General features: G+C 42.2%; 1 protein-coding gene across 7 annotated transcripts in view; it reads left to right on the forward strand.

The window, feature by feature from the left end:
* Positions 1-390: 390 nt before the first annotated feature.
* The window catches only part of WDR37 (WD repeat domain 37), an 88,689-nt gene continuing 70,051 nt past the window's right edge, over positions 391-19,028 (forward strand). Inside the window, exons 1-4 of one of the 7 annotated variants that reach the window (XM_082450251.1) lie at positions 391-676; positions 11,348-11,525; positions 15,238-15,334; positions 18,811-18,906. In XM_082450251.1, coding sequence (XP_082306377.1) covers positions 11,388-11,525; positions 15,238-15,334; positions 18,811-18,906 — 331 coding nt within the window. In that variant the 5' untranslated portion in view covers positions 391-676; positions 11,348-11,387. Of the gene's footprint in view, positions 677-954; positions 1,121-11,347; positions 11,526-15,219; positions 15,335-18,810; positions 18,907-19,028 lie in introns of those variants that run through there. The other 6 variants (XM_082450245.1, XM_082450246.1, XM_082450248.1 and 3 more) reach the window with 6 other exon arrangements.

Genomic DNA, 19,028 nt, shown 5'->3' on the forward strand with positions numbered 1-19,028 from the left:
CAGGCTCTAGGCCCGTGGGCTCAGTAGTTGTGGAACATGGGTTTGTCCCCTGCATTGGCAGGCGGATTCTTAACCACTGCAGCACCAGGGAAGTCCCACACCTTATATAATTGATTTTAGTAATAAGCTTTATTATACTCAATGCTGAAGTAACTTCAGGTTTTATTCTACAAACTTTTTGGTTATTTGGATCCCCAAATACGTCAAGTTTGTTCCTTGTGCAACAATCATACTAGTGCTTCTTGACTCCGAATGATGACCTTTACTGTTTAAAAGAAAAATGCTCCCACGCGTCTGATTTCGTCGTTACTTAAGGCTTTAAACGCCCAGCTGGTTGTTCGTAGAGCCGAGGCCGCCTGCGCACCCTGTAATTTTTCCAACCTAGACAAGGACAAGAAGGCCATCAGGTCCCACCTTCCGCGGCGAGAGGCTGCCTTTGTTTCCTCTCTGCAGCCAATGGCTAACACACATTTCAGACAGGAGGCTGCAGTGGGTGAGTCACCCTCCGCAGATCCACCAGGCTCCGCGCGCAGCCACCTCGCTCCCGACGCCCCGGGAAACTGCTCCCGGCACACCCGGCGGTTCTGACTGGGAGCAGCCGTTCCCACATTCCCGACCTGGGTCCCGATGGACGCCGACCTGCGCCAGACCCGGGCGCCCGCACTAACCCGCCGCCGTGAGTACCCGCGGGCCTTCAGCGCCCCCGCCCCCGCTCGGCCCTCCCACGGCGTCTCCAGATGGTCGCCGACCTCGCGGGTCGAGGCCCCGGCGGTCTCGGGGTCGAACAACGACACCACGCCTCCGCCATCTCCCCGACCCCCTTGGGGCCCCCTGCCCGCACTGGCGGCGCGTGGGACTTTCTTCGTGGGGCTGGGCTTCCGGCGGTACTAGCTTGGGGCGGAGGCGGGACTTCCTGCGGCGCCTGCGTGTAGTGGATTTCCGGCGCGGGGCTGAGGGGGGGCCGGGACTTCCGGCGCCGGAAGTGTGGGGCGTCGGGCTGCCGGGTGTTAGGGCTGCGCGTCCGCGTCCGTCCCCGGCGCCGCGTGGTTGGGAAACCACCGGCGGCAGCGCACGGCCCGGCTGGCACTGCGTGGTGGCGGGCTCGGCGGCGGCGTGACAGGTGAGTGCCGGCCTGCTATCTTCAGCCCGGGACGGACCGCCTCACTGTGTGTGGCAGCGGCCTCGCGCCGGGCGGGGCGTGCCTGTGGGGGCCGGCGGCCTAGCACCCTCGGACCCCGACCGCGCTCCCCCGAACCTGGACCGTGTTTCCCCCGAACCCGCACCCCGACCTGGACCGCGCCCCTCTCCGACCCCGAGCCCGGCCGGGTCTTGACGTGGTTGGAACGCGCGCCCCTCGCCCAGAGCGGCCTGTGAGGCGGGTCCTTCGAGGCGCCCGGGAGTCTCCGGCCCGCGAGCACGCAGGAGCCCGGGGGCCGTGGGCCCCTTAGCGGGTGTGGGGCCGCGGGAGGGGCGCCGCGACCTTGGGCAGGAGTTGCCGCGGGTCCGTGTCCAGCTTTGCGTCCTGCAGAGTGCTCGCACGGAGGCATCGGCGAGTGTCCTTCCTTCTCAGGGCTCTGGGCAGCCGTGCGCACCTGCTGTGCCCTGGCCCTGAGCTGACACCCCAGCCCCTTCCCCCAGGGGTAGCGACAGCCCTCTGAATTCCCTAGTCCTGATTTTCCTAAGAAGACTTAATAGGTACGAATTTCGTTCTCGATTCGAGGACCTTAAGAGTTAAGGTCTTTAAACAGTCTTGGTTGTTTTCCGGTTAGACATGCCCCCAGTCCCGTCTCATGTCCAGAGCTGGTGAGCGTGTGTTTCGTGCCTTCGACTGGGTCAACGACAGGACACCTTACCCGGGTTGACCGAGGGTGGACTGCGGGGCTGCCTCTGGTTGATGTCGCTCAGCAGTTGAGTTTGGTGTTTGCCTCCAGGAATTCAGTAACGGTGCTTTCACAGTGAAATGCTGTGAAAAACTCTACTGACCTTTTTGTGGAAATCCAGTCACGTTTTGTATTTTTAAATGCCACATGCAAATTATATCCTTTAACCGTTTTGTACACATGATTAACGTTCATGACATTTACTATTTAGGCAGGTGTTTTTCTTTTGCTAAAAGAAAAGTGTTTAAAAATCCCACTGGATTGTGAGTAATGTTTTGTAGGTGGGGGTAATAGGCGTGTGGCAGCATATAGCAAGGACAAATGAGTTGGGCAGAAGGAGAGTTTATGTTAAATTCATTTGTTTGACCGATAGGATAGGGAGGTTGGATTTTTGGAAGGGACTATTTATGCTTTTTTGAATGTGTTTAAAAAACCAGTAGGACCTTTTAGTTACATAAACCTTCTGTTTAATGTGGTCATATGCCCTGTGATATTGGGTTAGTATGACTATTTTGAAGGAAGATGGTTATCTTGGAATTTCGGGCTTCTGTTTTAGTTTGTATTAAGGTGAAACAGTGCATAGTGGTTAAAGCAGCTTACTCACCTGCGTGAAGAAGTTTTCTTTGTCTTTACAGCTCCATGGCCAATTGACTAAGTGTTTAGTCTGTTAACTACTTGGGAACTGTACCTCACAGAGGTGTTGTGAGCATTATTGACTGTTGTTACTGATCCATTTGAGCCTCACCACAGACTTCCCCACCCATCAGTATCTCTCCATCATTTCTTTTGTCTGTATTTCCCTTCTTGTCTAGCTTAGGTTCCACGCTACATCACTTCAGTATTCTTTTTACATCCCTTCTTGTCTAGCTTAGGTTCCACGCTACATCACTTCAGTATTCTTTTTACAAACACCTGCAACCTGCTCCACTCTCCATGATGTCATCCTGCAAAAACCCTCAACGTGTTATCAGACATTTAAATAAGATTTATGCTAACGCTGACCTGTGGCCTGAGGTGAACACTATAGATATGTCCCTTCCTGGGCTAAGGGGTTGTTCACCACCAGGATGAGCTGTGGAAGGAAGGAAGGAAGTGGTGGTGGGACCAGTGAAGACTGTGGGGAACAAGATGGAGAATGTGAATGAAGAGGCAAGAGTAAAATTTTTAAAAAGTTTCAGGAAAAAGATTGTGATAGATTAACAGAAAAAAAAGAAGAAATTTAAAAGAGGTTAGAAGAACTAGAGAAAACTACAGATCTAATTTTGGAAGAATGGTAAAGTGTAGTTGAAGAAATTACAGGAAGAGACAGAACTTGAATTAGCCAGATAATCTTTGAATGTTAATAACACTGTGTGGCATAGGCGTTATAAACCCATATTGACATATGACTTCACAGAGTTTAGAAAGTTACTAAGAGAGAAAATCAGTATGAAAAAAATCATTTGAGGCCAGGTTTTGGGGAACCAAAACCTCTTCCAGATTTATAATTGTTTGAAATGTATGTGTTTGGTTGGAAATTGATCAATGGGAAAAGATGACCAGTGTTATTGACTATTTTGTGAAGTGACCAGCAAAAAGCAGGCAAAGCCCAGAACAGCACCATGTGGTTCGTGGGGTTGAGGGAGGAGTTAAAGGCTTAGGGACAGGCAGAAGGTGAGGATTTTAAAAGTTAGTTGTGAAGAAGACTGCTTATTTCCTACTGAAGATACAGAGGCTGGAAATGCCGGTGATGTGATACTTAAGGGAAACAATTGTTGAGGTGAAAGGAGGGTTGATACTGCAATTTTCACGCTTCCTATCACCAATTTGTAGAATCTTCGGAATGCATTAACTTCCCAGTTTATGCTTACCAGATGCATAAACTTTCCACTGATGAAGTTCTTAAGGGAGGAAAGAGAAGCTCTTTGCTCTTTTATTTGCTTGATTGAAATGTCCAAAGATAGTCTCCTTTTTTCTTGAGCTTTCACAGGGTGTTAATATGTTTGTTCCTATAAAAAACATAACTTATAAACTGTGAGGTGACTATGATAAATCTGTGTTGAAAATCTTGACAACTGAGATGCTTTATGAAGTTAGTAATTTAATATGTATAATCACTGAAAAAGGGAATTATATCGACCTTCCTTTTTTTTTTTAATAAAGAATATAATTTCTGGATAAGATTCCTTTAAATCAGTTTGATTTCTTGGTCAAGTCAACCTTTGTATATGGCATACTTAAATAGTCTCTAAATGTTTCCATTAAAAAATTACTGGAATACTCTTCAGTGGGATCATAGGAGTTGCTTTATAACATAAATTTGTTATATTCAAATATTTCAAATTAAATATCAATATCTTTTTTTGTGTATATAAAATTCTACCAACCACAGATTCTGCCATTGTGAGTTTTTCTTTATACCTTTGTTTCAACTATTTCTAATTTCTGTAGCTCAAATTTTTCAGATAAATTTCATCAAAAAGATTTGTTCTGTCAAAAATTAATCAAAATTAATTTTTCCATATATCATGTAAGGGACTGATAGTTTTATTTTCTGTTGTCTATATCTATCAGTAATATAACCTTTTTTTTCCTTCTTGCGAAGAAGCGTAATAATGGTAAGGCATTGGACCTGGAGGCATGATGGAGTCAAAGTGACCATCTTTACTTTCTGTGTAGACCTCTTCCAGATTTCTGCATGCTGCCTAGTTCTCTTTTCATCTCTAGACCCATACACCTCCTGCTTCCTTGTATGTTAGATATTCAAAGACATTGCAAAAACATAATACATTCAGTATTAGGTCTTGGTTTCTTCTCCATATCTGCTGCCTCATCTCAGTAATCTGATCTCCGTTTCACCTACCTCTCGCCTCAGAAACAAGGGCTATCCTTGATACCTCTCCCCCGCCCACCGCGCCCCCCCCCCCAGTCCATTCATCTACCTCTAATCTTAACTATTGTCATTTATTGCCTAGACTGTTTCAGTAACTTACTAACTGGCTTCATTCATGGTCATCTAATCTTTCCATGTATTTTTCACATAGCAGCCAATCTAGTGTTGCTTATTTGCTTAAAAACTTTTAAGTAGCTTCCTTTTTATTTTAGGATAAACTATAAACACGAAAGAACAGACTCTAAGCCTGTCTTCTCCACTTATCTTGCACCATTCTCTCCATTGTTTGCTGTATTGTAGCTGTAGTATTTATTTTTTAATATCTCTGATAAACTAGTCTCATTCCTGGCTCAGGACATTTGCACATTGCTGTTCCTGTCCTTAAAATATTTACTCCCTTCTCTGTTTTCCACATGGTTAACTTTTAGGAATTCTTCAGTCTCGATTTAGATGCCAGTTTCTCAGAATGACCTTTGTAACTCTTTAGCTAATAGCTGGCCTCATAATATTTGCATATGTCTTTCGAAGCACTCATCACAATTTATAACTTCTGTAATAAGTTATGAGATTGTGTGTTTAATGTCTGTCTTCCAACTCAACTCTAAGCAACCTGAGGGTAGGGACCAAGCCTGTTTTTTCACAACGTTCCCAGTACCTAGCTCATCTACAGATGAGAGGACTATTGACGAGTGACTTAATGAAATAATGCTGTTATTATCTCTGCTTTAAAGATGACACAGTTAAGCCTTAGGAAGGAGGTTAAGTAACTAGACCAAGGTAACACAGCCTGTCAGTGGTAGATGTAGCATTCATCCATTTCTATTCATGCATACATTCAACAAATATTTGAGGATGAGTTTATGTCAGGCCTAACAAATACAGTAGTGGCCCCAGTTAACTGTGTCCCAGTCCTCATCGTGTTGATGGTGTAGCGGGGGAAACATTCATTAAGTGAGCAAACTATAAATAAGGTCTAAGTACAAACGTGGTGAGGATCATGAAGTGCTGTGACTAGCGGTCGTCAAGGGAAGCCGTTTTGAGGAAGTAACGGTCAAGCTGAGGCTTCATGATGGAAAAGAGCCAACCCTTTGAGGGGTTGGGGTGTGGGGTAGAGGGGACTTAGGTTTGTATGACTCTCAAACTCATGTTCTTAACCATTGGGTTCTTCTATGGATTTTATTCTGAGTGGGTGTTTAACTTAATTGGGTTATTTATATCCATGTTATTCCACTAAATATCTGAAGTGCAAAACTATTTAGTTCCAGTCACTGTTATTCTTTAGGGAAGCAGAATGTTATTCAGTGTATAACCAAAACTAGTGAGTGAAATAAGGTGTGATGGATTACACAAATTCTTTCTCATTCTCCCATCGAGAGTTGGTCTCTGCCCTCTACTTGAATCTGGGTTGGCCTTGTGACCTGCTTTCACAAATTGAATATCCAAAAAATGAGGGGAATGGAAGATTTTTTTTTTTTTTAATGAGAATTTTAGAGATAAAAAAGCAACCTTTTTCCTTTTTTAAGTGTCCTTTTAAAAAGATTTGAGAGTTAAATTTTGTCTATATAATGTGCTACAAAAAGTAAGTGATAATTTTAATGGATTTCAAATTTTTAAACCTAAACACACAGAATTGACCAATTTGAATGTTTTTAGTGTGTTGTGAAACAAGACTTACTTTTTTGTTGCCATTTTAAACCAAGGCCTATACATGTCTAATTTGAGACTCAGAAGATCTCTGCCTTTGGAGTAGATGTACTTTTCCTATTTCTCCAAGAACAGCTAAAAACACTGAGCATTAAATACAGAAGAAATATGAGACTGAGAAGTGGAGAGAAAAAAGTAGACTGGCTAGATGTATGGCGACCTGAGAAATGATGCAGGGCTGAGTTTCCTGGGTTTTCTTTTTGCCCCATACATCCTGGCCTTGGGCCTGGAGAAACCAGCAACCTAGCAACACCAAAGGGCTCAGACAAGCCCCAAGAAAAGCCAAAAGACCAGGAAAGAGACAGCCTGCCAGACAGGACATGTTTAGAAAACATTGTAGCCCCCATCTCACCCTTACTGTCAAAGGCAGGGTGGGGAGTCTAGACTTTCACCCCTGACAGTCTGTATTGAGACAACACTTTGTTCTGGGTGGTATCAGTGCAGAGCTGGGATTTTCATCTCTGTTGGGTCGTAACAAAGAACACCCTCCTTCTTCCTGTTGGGATGGCCTCAGAAGAAACTTAGTAGAGATTCAGGAGTTTTACCATCACCCGTGGTAATGAGGCCGTGTAGGGCACAGTAACAAAGCACCCCTGGTTCAGTGCCTGTGATATGAGTAGAGGTCAGGGGAGAGGCTGAACTCTAACCCCGCCTGGCATTAATGAAGAGTACTTCCACCCAGATGAGTGGAGGCTGAGTGGGAAGCCCTCACTTCCATCTCCACCTTCTACATCCACCTGGCAGAAACAAGGCTGCACACTTGTTTGCCTGCTGGGGCAATGTCAGAAGAGGCCTGCTGTAGTAGAAGGCTGAAACCAGATCCCACGCCTGATAGCAGTGCCCACAATATTGAGGCTTAAGTGGTAAGTATTTTAAAGCAGCCATCATAAAAGTTTTTCAATGAGGAGATACTAACACTAGAGGCAAATGAAAAATAGAAAATCTCAGGAAGAAAATATAGGATATAGAGAAGAAACAAGTGGAAATTTTGGAACTGAGAAGTACAGTAAATGAGCTTGTGGAATCAGTTAACTGATTCTTTTCCTCTGTCCTTTCCATTCTTCCAACAGCAGAATGGAGAGGACAGAGGAGAAGAATCAGTGAACTTGAAGATAAAACAATAGAAATTATCCAATCTGAACAATAGAGAGAAAATAGACTGGAAAAAAGTAAACAGAACCCCAGGGACCTGTGGGACTTTAACAAGAGACCTATCTTTCTTATCATCAGAGTCCCAGAAAGAGAGGAGAAAGACAGTGAGGCTGAAAATATGTTTGAAGAAATACTGGCTGAGTATCTCCCAAATTTGGCAAGCCATAAACTTACAGATTGAAAAAGTTTAGTGAAATCCAGGCAAGATAAACTCAAAGAAATCTATGCTAAGACACATCATAGTCAAGCTTCTGAAACCAAAGATGAAAAAGCAGCGAGAGAGAGAAATGTCCCTTTACCTATAGTGGATTTCTCATCACAAACTACAGAGGCCAGAAGGAAGTAGCACATTTTTCAAGTGCTGAAGGAAAAGAACTATCAACTCAGAATTCTCTATCAAGTGAAAACATCCTTCAAATGATTTGTCACCAGCAGACCTACCCTAAAATAATAGACAGAGGAAATTCTCTAAACAGAAAGGAAATCATGTGGGAACACCAGGAAGGAAGAACAAACAATGGAAAGAAAAAATAAATTGGTAAATTCAGTAGACTTCCTTATTTGAAATTAGGTTTGAAGGTTGAACCATAGCCGTCTGATGTGGTTCTTAGTGTGTATAGAGGAAATACTTAAGATGATTATGTTATAAATGGGGAGGGCAAAGGGACACAGAGGAAGTAAAGCTTCTACACTTTACCATGAACTGGTAGAAGTTGATGATCAGCAGACTGTGATTAAGTTGTGACGAGATAATGAAAACCTAGAGTAGCCACTAAGAAAAGTTATACGAAAGAGAGAAACTCAAAAACTAGATAAATCAAAATGAAATTCTAAAAAATGCTCAAATAACCTACAAGAAGGCAGAAGAAAGAAACAAAATGAGGGAACAAACAGAATGAATTATGCACTATGCCCAAGTGGGATTTATTCCATGGATGCAAGGTTAGATCAATATTTGAAAATCATCAGTGTAATTGACCTTAAAAAAAAAGCCATGTGATCATATTAAGTACTGCAGAAAAAACATGACAAAATTTAACATTCATGAAACTCTCAAAACATGAATAATAGAGGGGGACTTTCTCAATTTGATAAAATATTTACCCAAAACCTACAGCTAGCATCATACTTAATGGTGAAAACTAAATATTTTTACCTTGAGATCAGAATAACGCAAGGGTGTTTGCTATCACTTTCTAATTCAACAGAGTACTGGAATTTCTAGCCAGATCAATAAGATAAGAAAAGGAAATAAAGGCATACAGATGAGAAAGGAAGAAGTAAACTGTTCTTTTTTTACATGACATAATAGTCTACAGAGGAAATGCCAAATAATCTACAACAAAATCTCGAACTAATAAATGAGTTCAACAAGAACGTAGGATACAAGCCCAGTACACAAAAATCAATTGTATTTTTATATACCAGCAATTAACATGTGGAGATGGAAATAAAAATACAGTGTCATTTAAAATTGCTCAAAAATAAAAGTATAATCTTCAGGGTAATTTTAGAATGTACGTGTAGAAATTTTATGGGAAAACTACAAAACTGGGGAAAGAAATCAAAGACGATCTAAAACCTATATGCCGTGTTCATAGATTGGAAGTCTCAGCATAATAAAGATGCCAATTCTCTCCAAACTGGTAAACAGATTAAACACAACTCCTATCAAAATCCTATCAGGATTTTTGTAGATATGGACAAGATTATTCTAAATTTATATGGAAAGGCAAAGAAACTGGACTAGCCAAGACATTTTGAAAAAGATGTAAGTGATAGGAATCACTAATTTCAAGACAGCACAGAACAACGGAACAGAATAGGGAACCAAGAAATAATCCCATAGGAATAAAGCCAATTGATTTTCGACCAAGATGCCAAACTTTCTCAATTTAGTGTAGGATGGATAATCTTCAGCATATGGTGCTAGAATAATTGGATATCACCAGAAAAAAACAAAAACAAAACCCAAAAAACCTTGATCTAAACTTCACATCTTATAAAAATATCGGCCCAAAAATAGCTCATAAATTTAGATGTAACCTATAAAACAAATTTTAAGAAGAAAACATAGAAAAAGTTTGGGATTTAGGACTGGTGAAAAGTTCTTAGGCATGACTCTAAAATTATGATTCTTAGAAGAAGAATAATTGATCAGTTGGACTTCATCAAAATTTAAAAGTTTTGGCAGAGTGGAGTTTGTGTGAATTATATCTCAATAAAGATTTTTAAAAATCTTTAGTTTTTTTTCTTTAAACATACAGCAATCTCACTCTTGGGCCTTCATCCAAAAGAAGTAGAAACTTAAGTTCACACAAAAGCCTGCATATTATTGTCACAGTAGCTTTATTTGCAATAGTAAGAAACTGGAAAGCACCAGAATTTTTTGCAGTAGGCACACAGTTAAGACAACTGTACTCCATCCACACTGGAACAGCACCAGCAATCAAAAGGAGGTGGCTGTTGGCCCACATGGCAAGGGGGCGGGTCCTGTGAGTGCTAAGCTCAGAATCTCCAGAGGGCACATACTCTGTGCTTGGCATTTGTATAACATTCTACGACAGCAAAGTTGGGGGATGTATGGCTGTGGGGTGGGCTCCAGAAAAGGTGGTATACTCTACACCTTACAGAGTGAGGACCCAAAGATGCTGTCAGTAGTTGGAGAAGGAAGAAACATAAGTACATACTTAAATTACATGCACTAAAATAGATTGGGAGAAGGAGGGACCAATAAGAGCAAAAAATGAGTAGGTAATGTCCAAGACGTAAATCTGCAGTTGAAGAAGGAAAATCTCATGTGTAAATATATTTCTTAGAATCATACTAGCTGGGACTTCCCTTGTGGTCCAGTGGCTAAGACTCTGCACTCCCAATGCAGGGGGCCCGGGTTCGTTCCCTGGTCAGAGAGCTAGATCCCGCATGCTGCAACTAAAGATCCTGCACGTGGCAAGAAAGATCCCGCATGCTACAACTAAGACGTGGTGCAGCGGAAAAAAAAAAAAAAAATTAGCTAACGGTGATGTGATTATATTGGGAGGAGGAATTGATAATAGCAGGAAATGAGTAGATAACATCCAAAATGGGTAAAGGAAAATGTTTGCATTATGTGGATATTGGAATGCCGTGCAGGTATGCTGTGTAGCGGTGACCCTGACCACAGGTGTGTACTGGGAACATGGCTGGTTCCAAGCAAGAGGCGTTGTGAGTATGAAGGAAAACGGGGAGCTTACAAACTGAAATACCCCGTTTGTGTTTTTTACATTGACGAAAATGATATTATTTTAAACATATTGGGTTAGATCCTTAGAATTTCACTTGTTCTTTTTTTAATGTGGCTACTGGAAAATTTATGATTACATATGTGGCTTGCATTGGATTTCTCTCGGAGGGTATTGCTCTAGAATCTGTAGCCTGGAAAATGCAATTAGGATTGGTTCCCTCTGGGGAGTAGGCTGAGTCTGCCGAGAGTGGGCTAAGGGAGAGTTGTTCTTTATTTTAAGCCCTTCTTTGCTGTTTGATTTTTTTAAAGGATGTTAGTGAAGTTTGATAAAAAGTTACTTCTTTAATAAAGGCTGTGGTCTCTACCTTAAAACATGATAATTTATCACATTCTAATTTACATAATAAATGTTAACATAGGAAATTTGCAATGAAAAGTAATTGTCTTGTCTATTTTTCCTTCATTTCAGTTTGCTGTATCAGAAATAAAGTACTTGTTTTTCCTGCTCCTGTTTAGCTTCTTGCAGGAGTGACCAGGATATCACCTTTCAGAAGTAATGCCCACAGAAAGCGGGAGTTGTTCAACTGCTCGCCAAGCAAAACAGAAACGCAAATCTCACAGCCTTTCCATACGAAGAACTAACAGCTCAGAGCAGGAGAGGACTGGCCTGCCCAGAGACATGTTAGAGGGACAAGTGAGTGTCTGGTGAAGATGTGGACCATGTTTGCAGTGTTTCAAAAATAGCCAAATATATGCAGGTCTCCAAAGTAGAGAAAAAGTGTGGGTTACCAAAACACACAGCCTCCCTCATAAACCAGTTAAAACTGCTGTCAAGTACAACAGCTTACACAGAGACAGAATTCGGTTTCCAGGTTAATGTGTTTACAGTACTTAATAATAAATGTGGGTGTGACAGTCTGGACTAGTTTTTATTCTTTGTACAGGTGAATTGACAGTGTAGTTTTAGGTTTTCTGTCTCAGAGTCTCCAGAAGAGAAGAGAATCAGGTATAATGATCTCTTTCTATTCTCTGCAGAGTTTTTGGAATCTGATCTTTCAGTAACTTTTCTTGGCTTTATCTTGTGTTTGCTGTAGTTGAGTGTGTTCTCTGCTGTTTATTACATTATGTCTTTCTGATAATTTGATACCACCTTTGATTAAATGATCTAATATTTTATTGATAAGTTTGCTTTTACTTTTTCTAGTTCCTTTATGATGAAGAAAATGTGTTAGATTTTTAAAAGAACATTGTCATGAAGCCTAAATAAAATACATGTTATAATAAAATAAACTATAGCTACATCTGCTATATCTTTACATAGGCCTAAGTATATACGTAAAAAAAAATACATATGAATTTATAATCATTCTTTTGCAATTAGAACTAATTCATCAGCCATAATGTTAAAAGAAAATATGGCTTAAATCTGAGAAACTGGCTCATTTGCATATTGACTTTGTTAGAAGCAAGCCGGGATGTGGAGGATGTGTTTCCAGGAGGCAGCTGTGTGTGCTTGGAACCTAGCGCCACCTTTGCTGGCACGTGGTAAATGTTCACTTAGTGTCCTCTTATGTGTTGACTGGATGAATAAATGAAATGGTTGCATTTTAACTTAAATTTGGAAATAAAATCATAGATTTAAGGAGCCTCCAAAATGGCTTTGATGTTTCTCGTGAGCTCGAATGGCCGTAGCAAAGCATCGCAGACTGGGAGATTAAACTGCAGACACTGCTTACTCCCTGTCCTGGAGGCAGAAAGCTGGAGGTCCAGGTGTGGGCAAGTTGGTCCTCCTGAGGCCTCTCTCGGGTGTGGATGCCATCTTCTCCCTGTGTCCTCACAAGGTCTCCCCTCTGTGGGTGTCTGTGTCCCGATCTCTTCTTATAAGGAATGCTTGAATCAGAGCTGTGCAGTGGAACTTCTGTGATGGAATGTTGTAGATCTGTGCTATCACATATGGGAACCAAGAGCCACATGTGGCTAGTGGGACTGAGGAATTTTAAAAATTGTAATTAACTTACTTTTAAATTTAGTCAAATGTGGCTGTTGGCTACCCCCTTGGACAGTGCAGGTAGTCTAAGATACTTTTAAGTTGTTAGATTTACTTAGATTTCCAGCAGTGACAATTCCGCAGCTGTCTCCGCTGGCATCTTCTGGTGGTAACACCATGTTCTCAGGGCCTTCTGCGCTGTCCCCGTTGTGATGTAGAGCCAGCAGGTAGTTGCATCTTGGGGTAACCCTTTATGAGGGTCATTCAGAACCCTGCGGGCGGGTTGGTGCCTGCTGGTGGATGAGGAGCTCCCTTGAGGGCTGGTGGGGGTGCTCTGCCCGGTTCCGTGGCAGCAGGACGGCGGTGACGGCGTTGGGCATGGGCACTTGGCATGGTAGGCGTGGGGCGGACCTCAGGTGTGAGAGGCCAATGATCAGGGCATCTGAGTGGAGCCACAGGTCATTACCCTAGACAGGGTTGCAGTCAGGCTCTCAGTTGTTGGGGAGTCTTTATGGGAATTTTGTGTCTTGGATTCACGAGTCAGAAGCATTGGAGGCACTGGTGCTTGACTCAGAGGTGGGAGGCCCCTGTCTACACCGGGAAGCACCAACTGAGGCCGGGAAAGGGGCCTCCTGCCTCCTCTTCCACGTCGGCTGGGACAAAACACAGATTCTTTTAGAACTTTACTGAATCGTAGCTTTTGTGTCATGAGTTTTCTCAAATGATACCAGAAGTTCAGCACCTCTCACTTGGGGGTGGGGGTGGGGCGCCTGTGATTGCAGCTCGGAGGTCAGACTGTTGGGAAGCTCGGAGGCAACCACAGAGCTGGGCTGTGCTCCGCTTGCCTCTGGTGGAGAAGTTCCCCTTTCACTGCACGTCTCCTTGATTGTCTTTATTTTATCAAGTGAAGTTAATGCTGACATTGTCTCCCTTTATGATTACACTTACATGAAGCTGCATTTACCATTCGAAGTAAAGGTAACGTTTCAGTTGCTGAATAATGACCTTAACGTTAAATACTGTGAGTGTAGGTGAGTAGGGATTGATACACGGAAGAGAAGATTGACCTTGGGAGGGGCCAGAAAGGCTCAACCGGTGCTGGTGCCGCCCCCTCGAGGAGGGCTAAGTGGATGAGGGGTGTGGGAGAACGGGCGGGGAGGCCACAGGCAGGTGGACAGGGTGTCAGACGTTAATTGTGATGGTTTATTTTGCGTTCTTTGTTATTTTAAGATGTCATTTTTTTTTTCATGATTTTCATTGGTATTTTAGAGGGGTGTTGAGAGAGGCTTATCACCAATTCTGCCAGATTGAATTTTTAAACAAGTGGCGTCACATCTTTAAGTAGCTTGTAAAGTTGACTTTCATGTTCTGTGATTATTTCAAAACATGTTGCTAAACGTTGGTATCATTACAGATCATTTTGCCTAAAATGCCTGTCTTCCTAAGAAGTTAATCTGAGAAAGGATTTAATAAACATACGTCTTTTTTTTTGTATTTGCAACTCATTAAACATCAAAAAGTTTATGCTGCATATAAATTTGAAAACTCACTTGGAAAATTACACTGACATCAGTTAACCATTGAAACATTATTTTAGAAATATCTTTTAAGAATTTTGTTTGAAAATAACTCTTAAGTGGTAGGGTGGGGCACATACAAAATATTGTCTAGGCCGCACCCTGAAGAGGTTGGAGTGGAATATAGCCTCTGTCAGTACCAGCAGTGCCTGGAAAGTGAGTGCCTGAGAACACAGTTGGTGCCTAGGACACCGGGCCAAGGAAGCTGCTGCTGCTTCCTTTGACTTCCCGCCTGGTGGGAGCAGCGCGCTGGTGGTGGGCAGAGCACCTGCGAAGGCCTGGGAGCTTCCACGTGGGTGTTTTCATTTAGCCGATACACGTTTTGCTCTTAGAGCTGAGAGTTCTTTTCCCTGCTTACAACAATCTTCTAGGTATTGAGTAGAGTTACAGGAAATGATCCAGTTTATTTTGCTTGAAGCACAGTGAACATGAGGACTATAAGGTACATCTTCTATTAGTAAACAGCTTATTAAAATTAATTTATAATACCATATGCTAGAGCTTAAAGGATGTTTATAACTTCATTTTCTACAAATTTGGGAGTTTTTGAATAAGGTATGCTTGTTTCTTTCCTTGTGAAAGGAAGTTACATGTTTGAAGACGTGCTTGGTCTTAAATCTCATGCCATCCTGGGTAGCCATTTATACAATTTGATTTTAGTTTCATCTGTAGAAATTTGAAACTTTAAGTTCTTTGAGTGTTTATGTATAAGAAATAAAATATGTAAAGATGTAAAATAAGAGTTTAAATAATTCACTTTGGAAAAATTATATTAGTGCTTGGTGTCAGAGTTTCTTGTTCACTCATTCGTTCATTTTAAGCAGAATCTTCTTTTTCTGCAGGATTCTAAACTGCCTTCCTCGGTTCGCAGTACTCTTTTGGAACTGTTTGGTCAAATAGAAAGAGAATTTGAAAACCTTTATATTGAAAACTTAGAATGTGAGTATCTCTCTTATTTTAAATACTTTTATAACTTTTCACTTCTCCATACAAATATTTGAGAGTTTAATTTGTGGGTAGACATTCACCTTTGTATCCCTTTTCTGTTCTGCTTTGACAAACTTTAAGGGCTCAGGATGGCACACGTTTATTATCTGCCTGCTCTGCACACTCAAGTCAGGGTGTTGGCAGAGCTGTGCTCCTTCTAGAGCATGAGGAGGAGTGTGTCTCCTGCTGGTTTGGGTTGTGATCTCAGTTCCCTGTGGTGTGAGGACAGAGGCCCCCATCTTGCTGGCATTCCCCCGGTCCTTGGCTCGATGGCCTTCCTTCCTCTTTATCTTCAAAGCCATCAGTGGCAGGCAGCGTCCTCCTTGTTCATCTCTGACTCACTCCTAGGGACACGTGGGAAGGATGGGCCGCCTGGGTCACACAGCATCATCTCCCATCAGAGGTCCTTCACCTCAGTCACACCTGCAGGGCATCTTTGCCACCAGGTCATGTGTTCACAGGTTATCTTTGGGGCAGGCAGTATTCTGCTGACCACACCTGGCAATCTGAATTATGATTTTACGAAGAACGAATGCATCTTATAACTTTTCCTACACAAAGTATACTATAAATTAAGAAAACAATTCATTTCTTTAAAATATACTGTGTTTAGAGAATTTCCTAAAATGTGTGTATTACCTGTTTGACTTATTAAAGGTAAATCAAAAGAATTTTTAATTAGCTTGGCTTTAGTTTTTTTTTTTTTTAATTTTAGAAACAATGCATTCATTTGCTTAAAGAGTCAAGCAGTGTAAGAAGGAAAGATCTAACTTTACCCCCTGCCTGTAGGCCCATCCCACACTGCAAAGGAAAACACTTTCTGCATATTTTGCTTTTAGTTCTTCTCATGATAATTTTTGTTTTGTTTTGGACTTTATCCTCTTTTTTTAAATGTCTGTTAAGTTTTAAGGACATACTTTCCAACTTTCCAGCCTTAACACTTAAGCAGTGATTTTGATACAGAGACTTCCACTTTCTCTGAATCCAAGGGTGCTGCCCGGATGCTAGTTTAGAGTTGGATAGGTTGGGAAGTCCCTGGCACGTCTGATCCATTACCTGTGTCATTCACCATAGCAGTGTTTTTGTTTTTTTTTTAACAGAAATTAGTGAAGATTTTCACTTTTTTTTAATTTATTTATTTATTTATTTATTTATTTATTTATTTATTTATTTATTTATGGCTGTGTTGGGTCTTCGTTTCTGTGCGAGGGCTTTCTCTAGTTGCGGCAAGTGGGGGCCGCTCTTCATCACAGTGCGCGGGCCTCTCATTATCGCGGCCTCTCTTGTTGCGGAGCACAGGCTCCAGATGCGCAGGCTCAGTAATTGTGGCTCACGGACCCAATTGCTCCGCGGCATGTGGGATCTTCCCAGACCAGGGCTCGAACCCGTGTCCCCTGCATTGGCAGGCAGATTCTCAACCGCTGCGCCACCAGGGAAGCCCACCATAGCAGTTTTTGATGAAAGGTTTTTCTAATTGCTTTTGCCTGGAAATGATTTTCCCCACGCAGCTCTCCTTCCCTTCTCCTGCATGTCGTCCTGTCCTGGCAGCCAGATCATCAAATCCTAAGAGGAGGGACAGGGAGTTTTCTCTATGTGTCTCTGGAGCTGGTAGCCAGGCATCCACGGCCACAATTAAGAAAGCAGAGGTCAGAAAGGCAGGGTCTGTCTGTGGGCTGCCTTGGCTTCTTGGTCTTGATAATTTTTGTAAATTTAAATAATCTTCTATTTTAGCCATGTCAGCCTTAGGCCACATGTATTCATGCTTCACTGTCAAGCGTTGGGAAATGAACCTGTCTTTCTTTACCCTCTCACTGTTCCATTATCTTCAGTTTTTGTTATTTTTTTTTTAATAATTTTTTTAAATTTATTTATTTATTTATGGCTGCGTTGGGTCTTCGTTGCTGTGTGTAGGCTTTCTCTAGTTGCGGTGAGCGGGGGCTACTCTTCGTTGTGGTGCGTGGGCTTCTCATTGCAGTGGCTTCTCTTGCTGTGGAGCGTGGACTCTAGGCTTGCGGGCTTCAGTAGTTGTGACACACGGGCTCTAGAGCGCAGGCTCAGTAGTTGTGGTGTACAGACTTAGTTGCTCCGTGACATGTGGGATCTTCCCAGACCAGGGCTCGAACCCGTGTCCCCTGCATTGGCAGGCGGATTCTTAACCACTGCGCCACCAGGAAAGTCCAGCTTTTGTTATTTTTATAGGGCTTGTGTTTATAAAATTTATATTATGCAAATGTAACCATAATCAGGATTTTCATGTTTTTTAAGTTGTTTCCAAAAATTGAATACTAATAAACAGCATTTGCATTGTTAAAATATTTTTCACTCTGGAAGTAATTGGTGTGAATCAGTGGTGAAGACTGTAATCCTGTGTCATTTAAACTTTGCTGTTGGAAAATTTAGTGTTTTAATACTGGGTTCTCTTATAAGTCCACCTTGAAAATTTACAGAATGAGTAATTATTCCAGCTTTTTATCAAATAAAAATTAGGTACCGTGTACTGCATCTGATTTTTAAGGGTTTGTTATGAGAGTTGTAGCAACCCAGGTATTACTGAATTTCCATTGTGATCTAAGGCCTTATGTTTTATGAGTTGATGCAGTTTGTTCAAGAAAAACTATAGGGTTACAAACGACTAATGCTGGAGGTACTTGGAGTTTACACTGTCAGTTGCTTAATGGTTTTAGTGGCTTCCTGCTGCTTGTGAACATGTCCAAATGCTCAGGCTGGATCTGTTCCGAGCCTTTTTGCCCTCGGCCTTCCTTCCACACCACCCTCCCCACCCTCCCTGTAGCCTCAGCACACCGTGGGCAGCCTGGGTGGCGGCAGGCACAGAGCCCGAGTGCTGGCTGCATGCGTGGCTCATGGAATCTCAGTTCCCTGACTAGGGATTGAACTGGGCCCTGACAGTGAGAGTGCCAAGTCCTAACCACTGGACCACCAGGGAACTCCCAAATGTTAATTTTTGTTTCTTTTTTTTTTTTTCCCCCCTTGAATTTTTAATCTTTGAGGTATATAATCCTCACTGTGCTCTGTGGTGCCAGGCAGCAATAGTAAGGTTTTGTTATTGTATGTTTTTTCCTCCAATTTCAGTGTTCTCAGCTAGACTGTAAGTGTTTCATTGAGTTTTGGACAGTGTCAGAATAACATTTTTAAGTGCATTGAATAAAGTACAAAGGACACAAACTATATTGAAATCCAAGAGCCCTGCTTGAGGACGCGATAGCACAAGGTCTTTCTGGTGTGGGAAGTGTAGTGGGATTTTTAATTTTGGAATGATGTCTTGAGTTTTTTGGAACTCTGTAAATGTGACCTTGTTTACTGGGATATCATTCCTGTGTTTGTTTAGACAGTACTAATGTATAACATTCTTATGTGCTCACTTTTGGATTTGGTGAATATACATCAAAAGTTCATGTTTTACTTTTCAGTGCGCAGAGAAATTGAGACTCTTAATGACCGTTTAGCTGCCGAAGGACAAGCAATCGATGGGGCAGAGCTGAGTAAGGGCCAACTCAAAACCAAAGGTAAGGCTGCCTTCCCGCAGGGCTCACCCTACACGTTACGCTCGGAGGGAGTTTGGAATTTAGTGGAGGACAGGACTCACTTCCTTTCTGCAGTCATCAGGACTTGGAATAACGTAATTCGG

Source organism: Balaenoptera physalus, assembly GCF_965194825.1.
Source record: "Balaenoptera physalus genome assembly, chromosome: 2".
Taxonomy (NCBI): domain Eukaryota; kingdom Metazoa; phylum Chordata; class Mammalia; order Artiodactyla; family Balaenopteridae; genus Balaenoptera; species Balaenoptera physalus.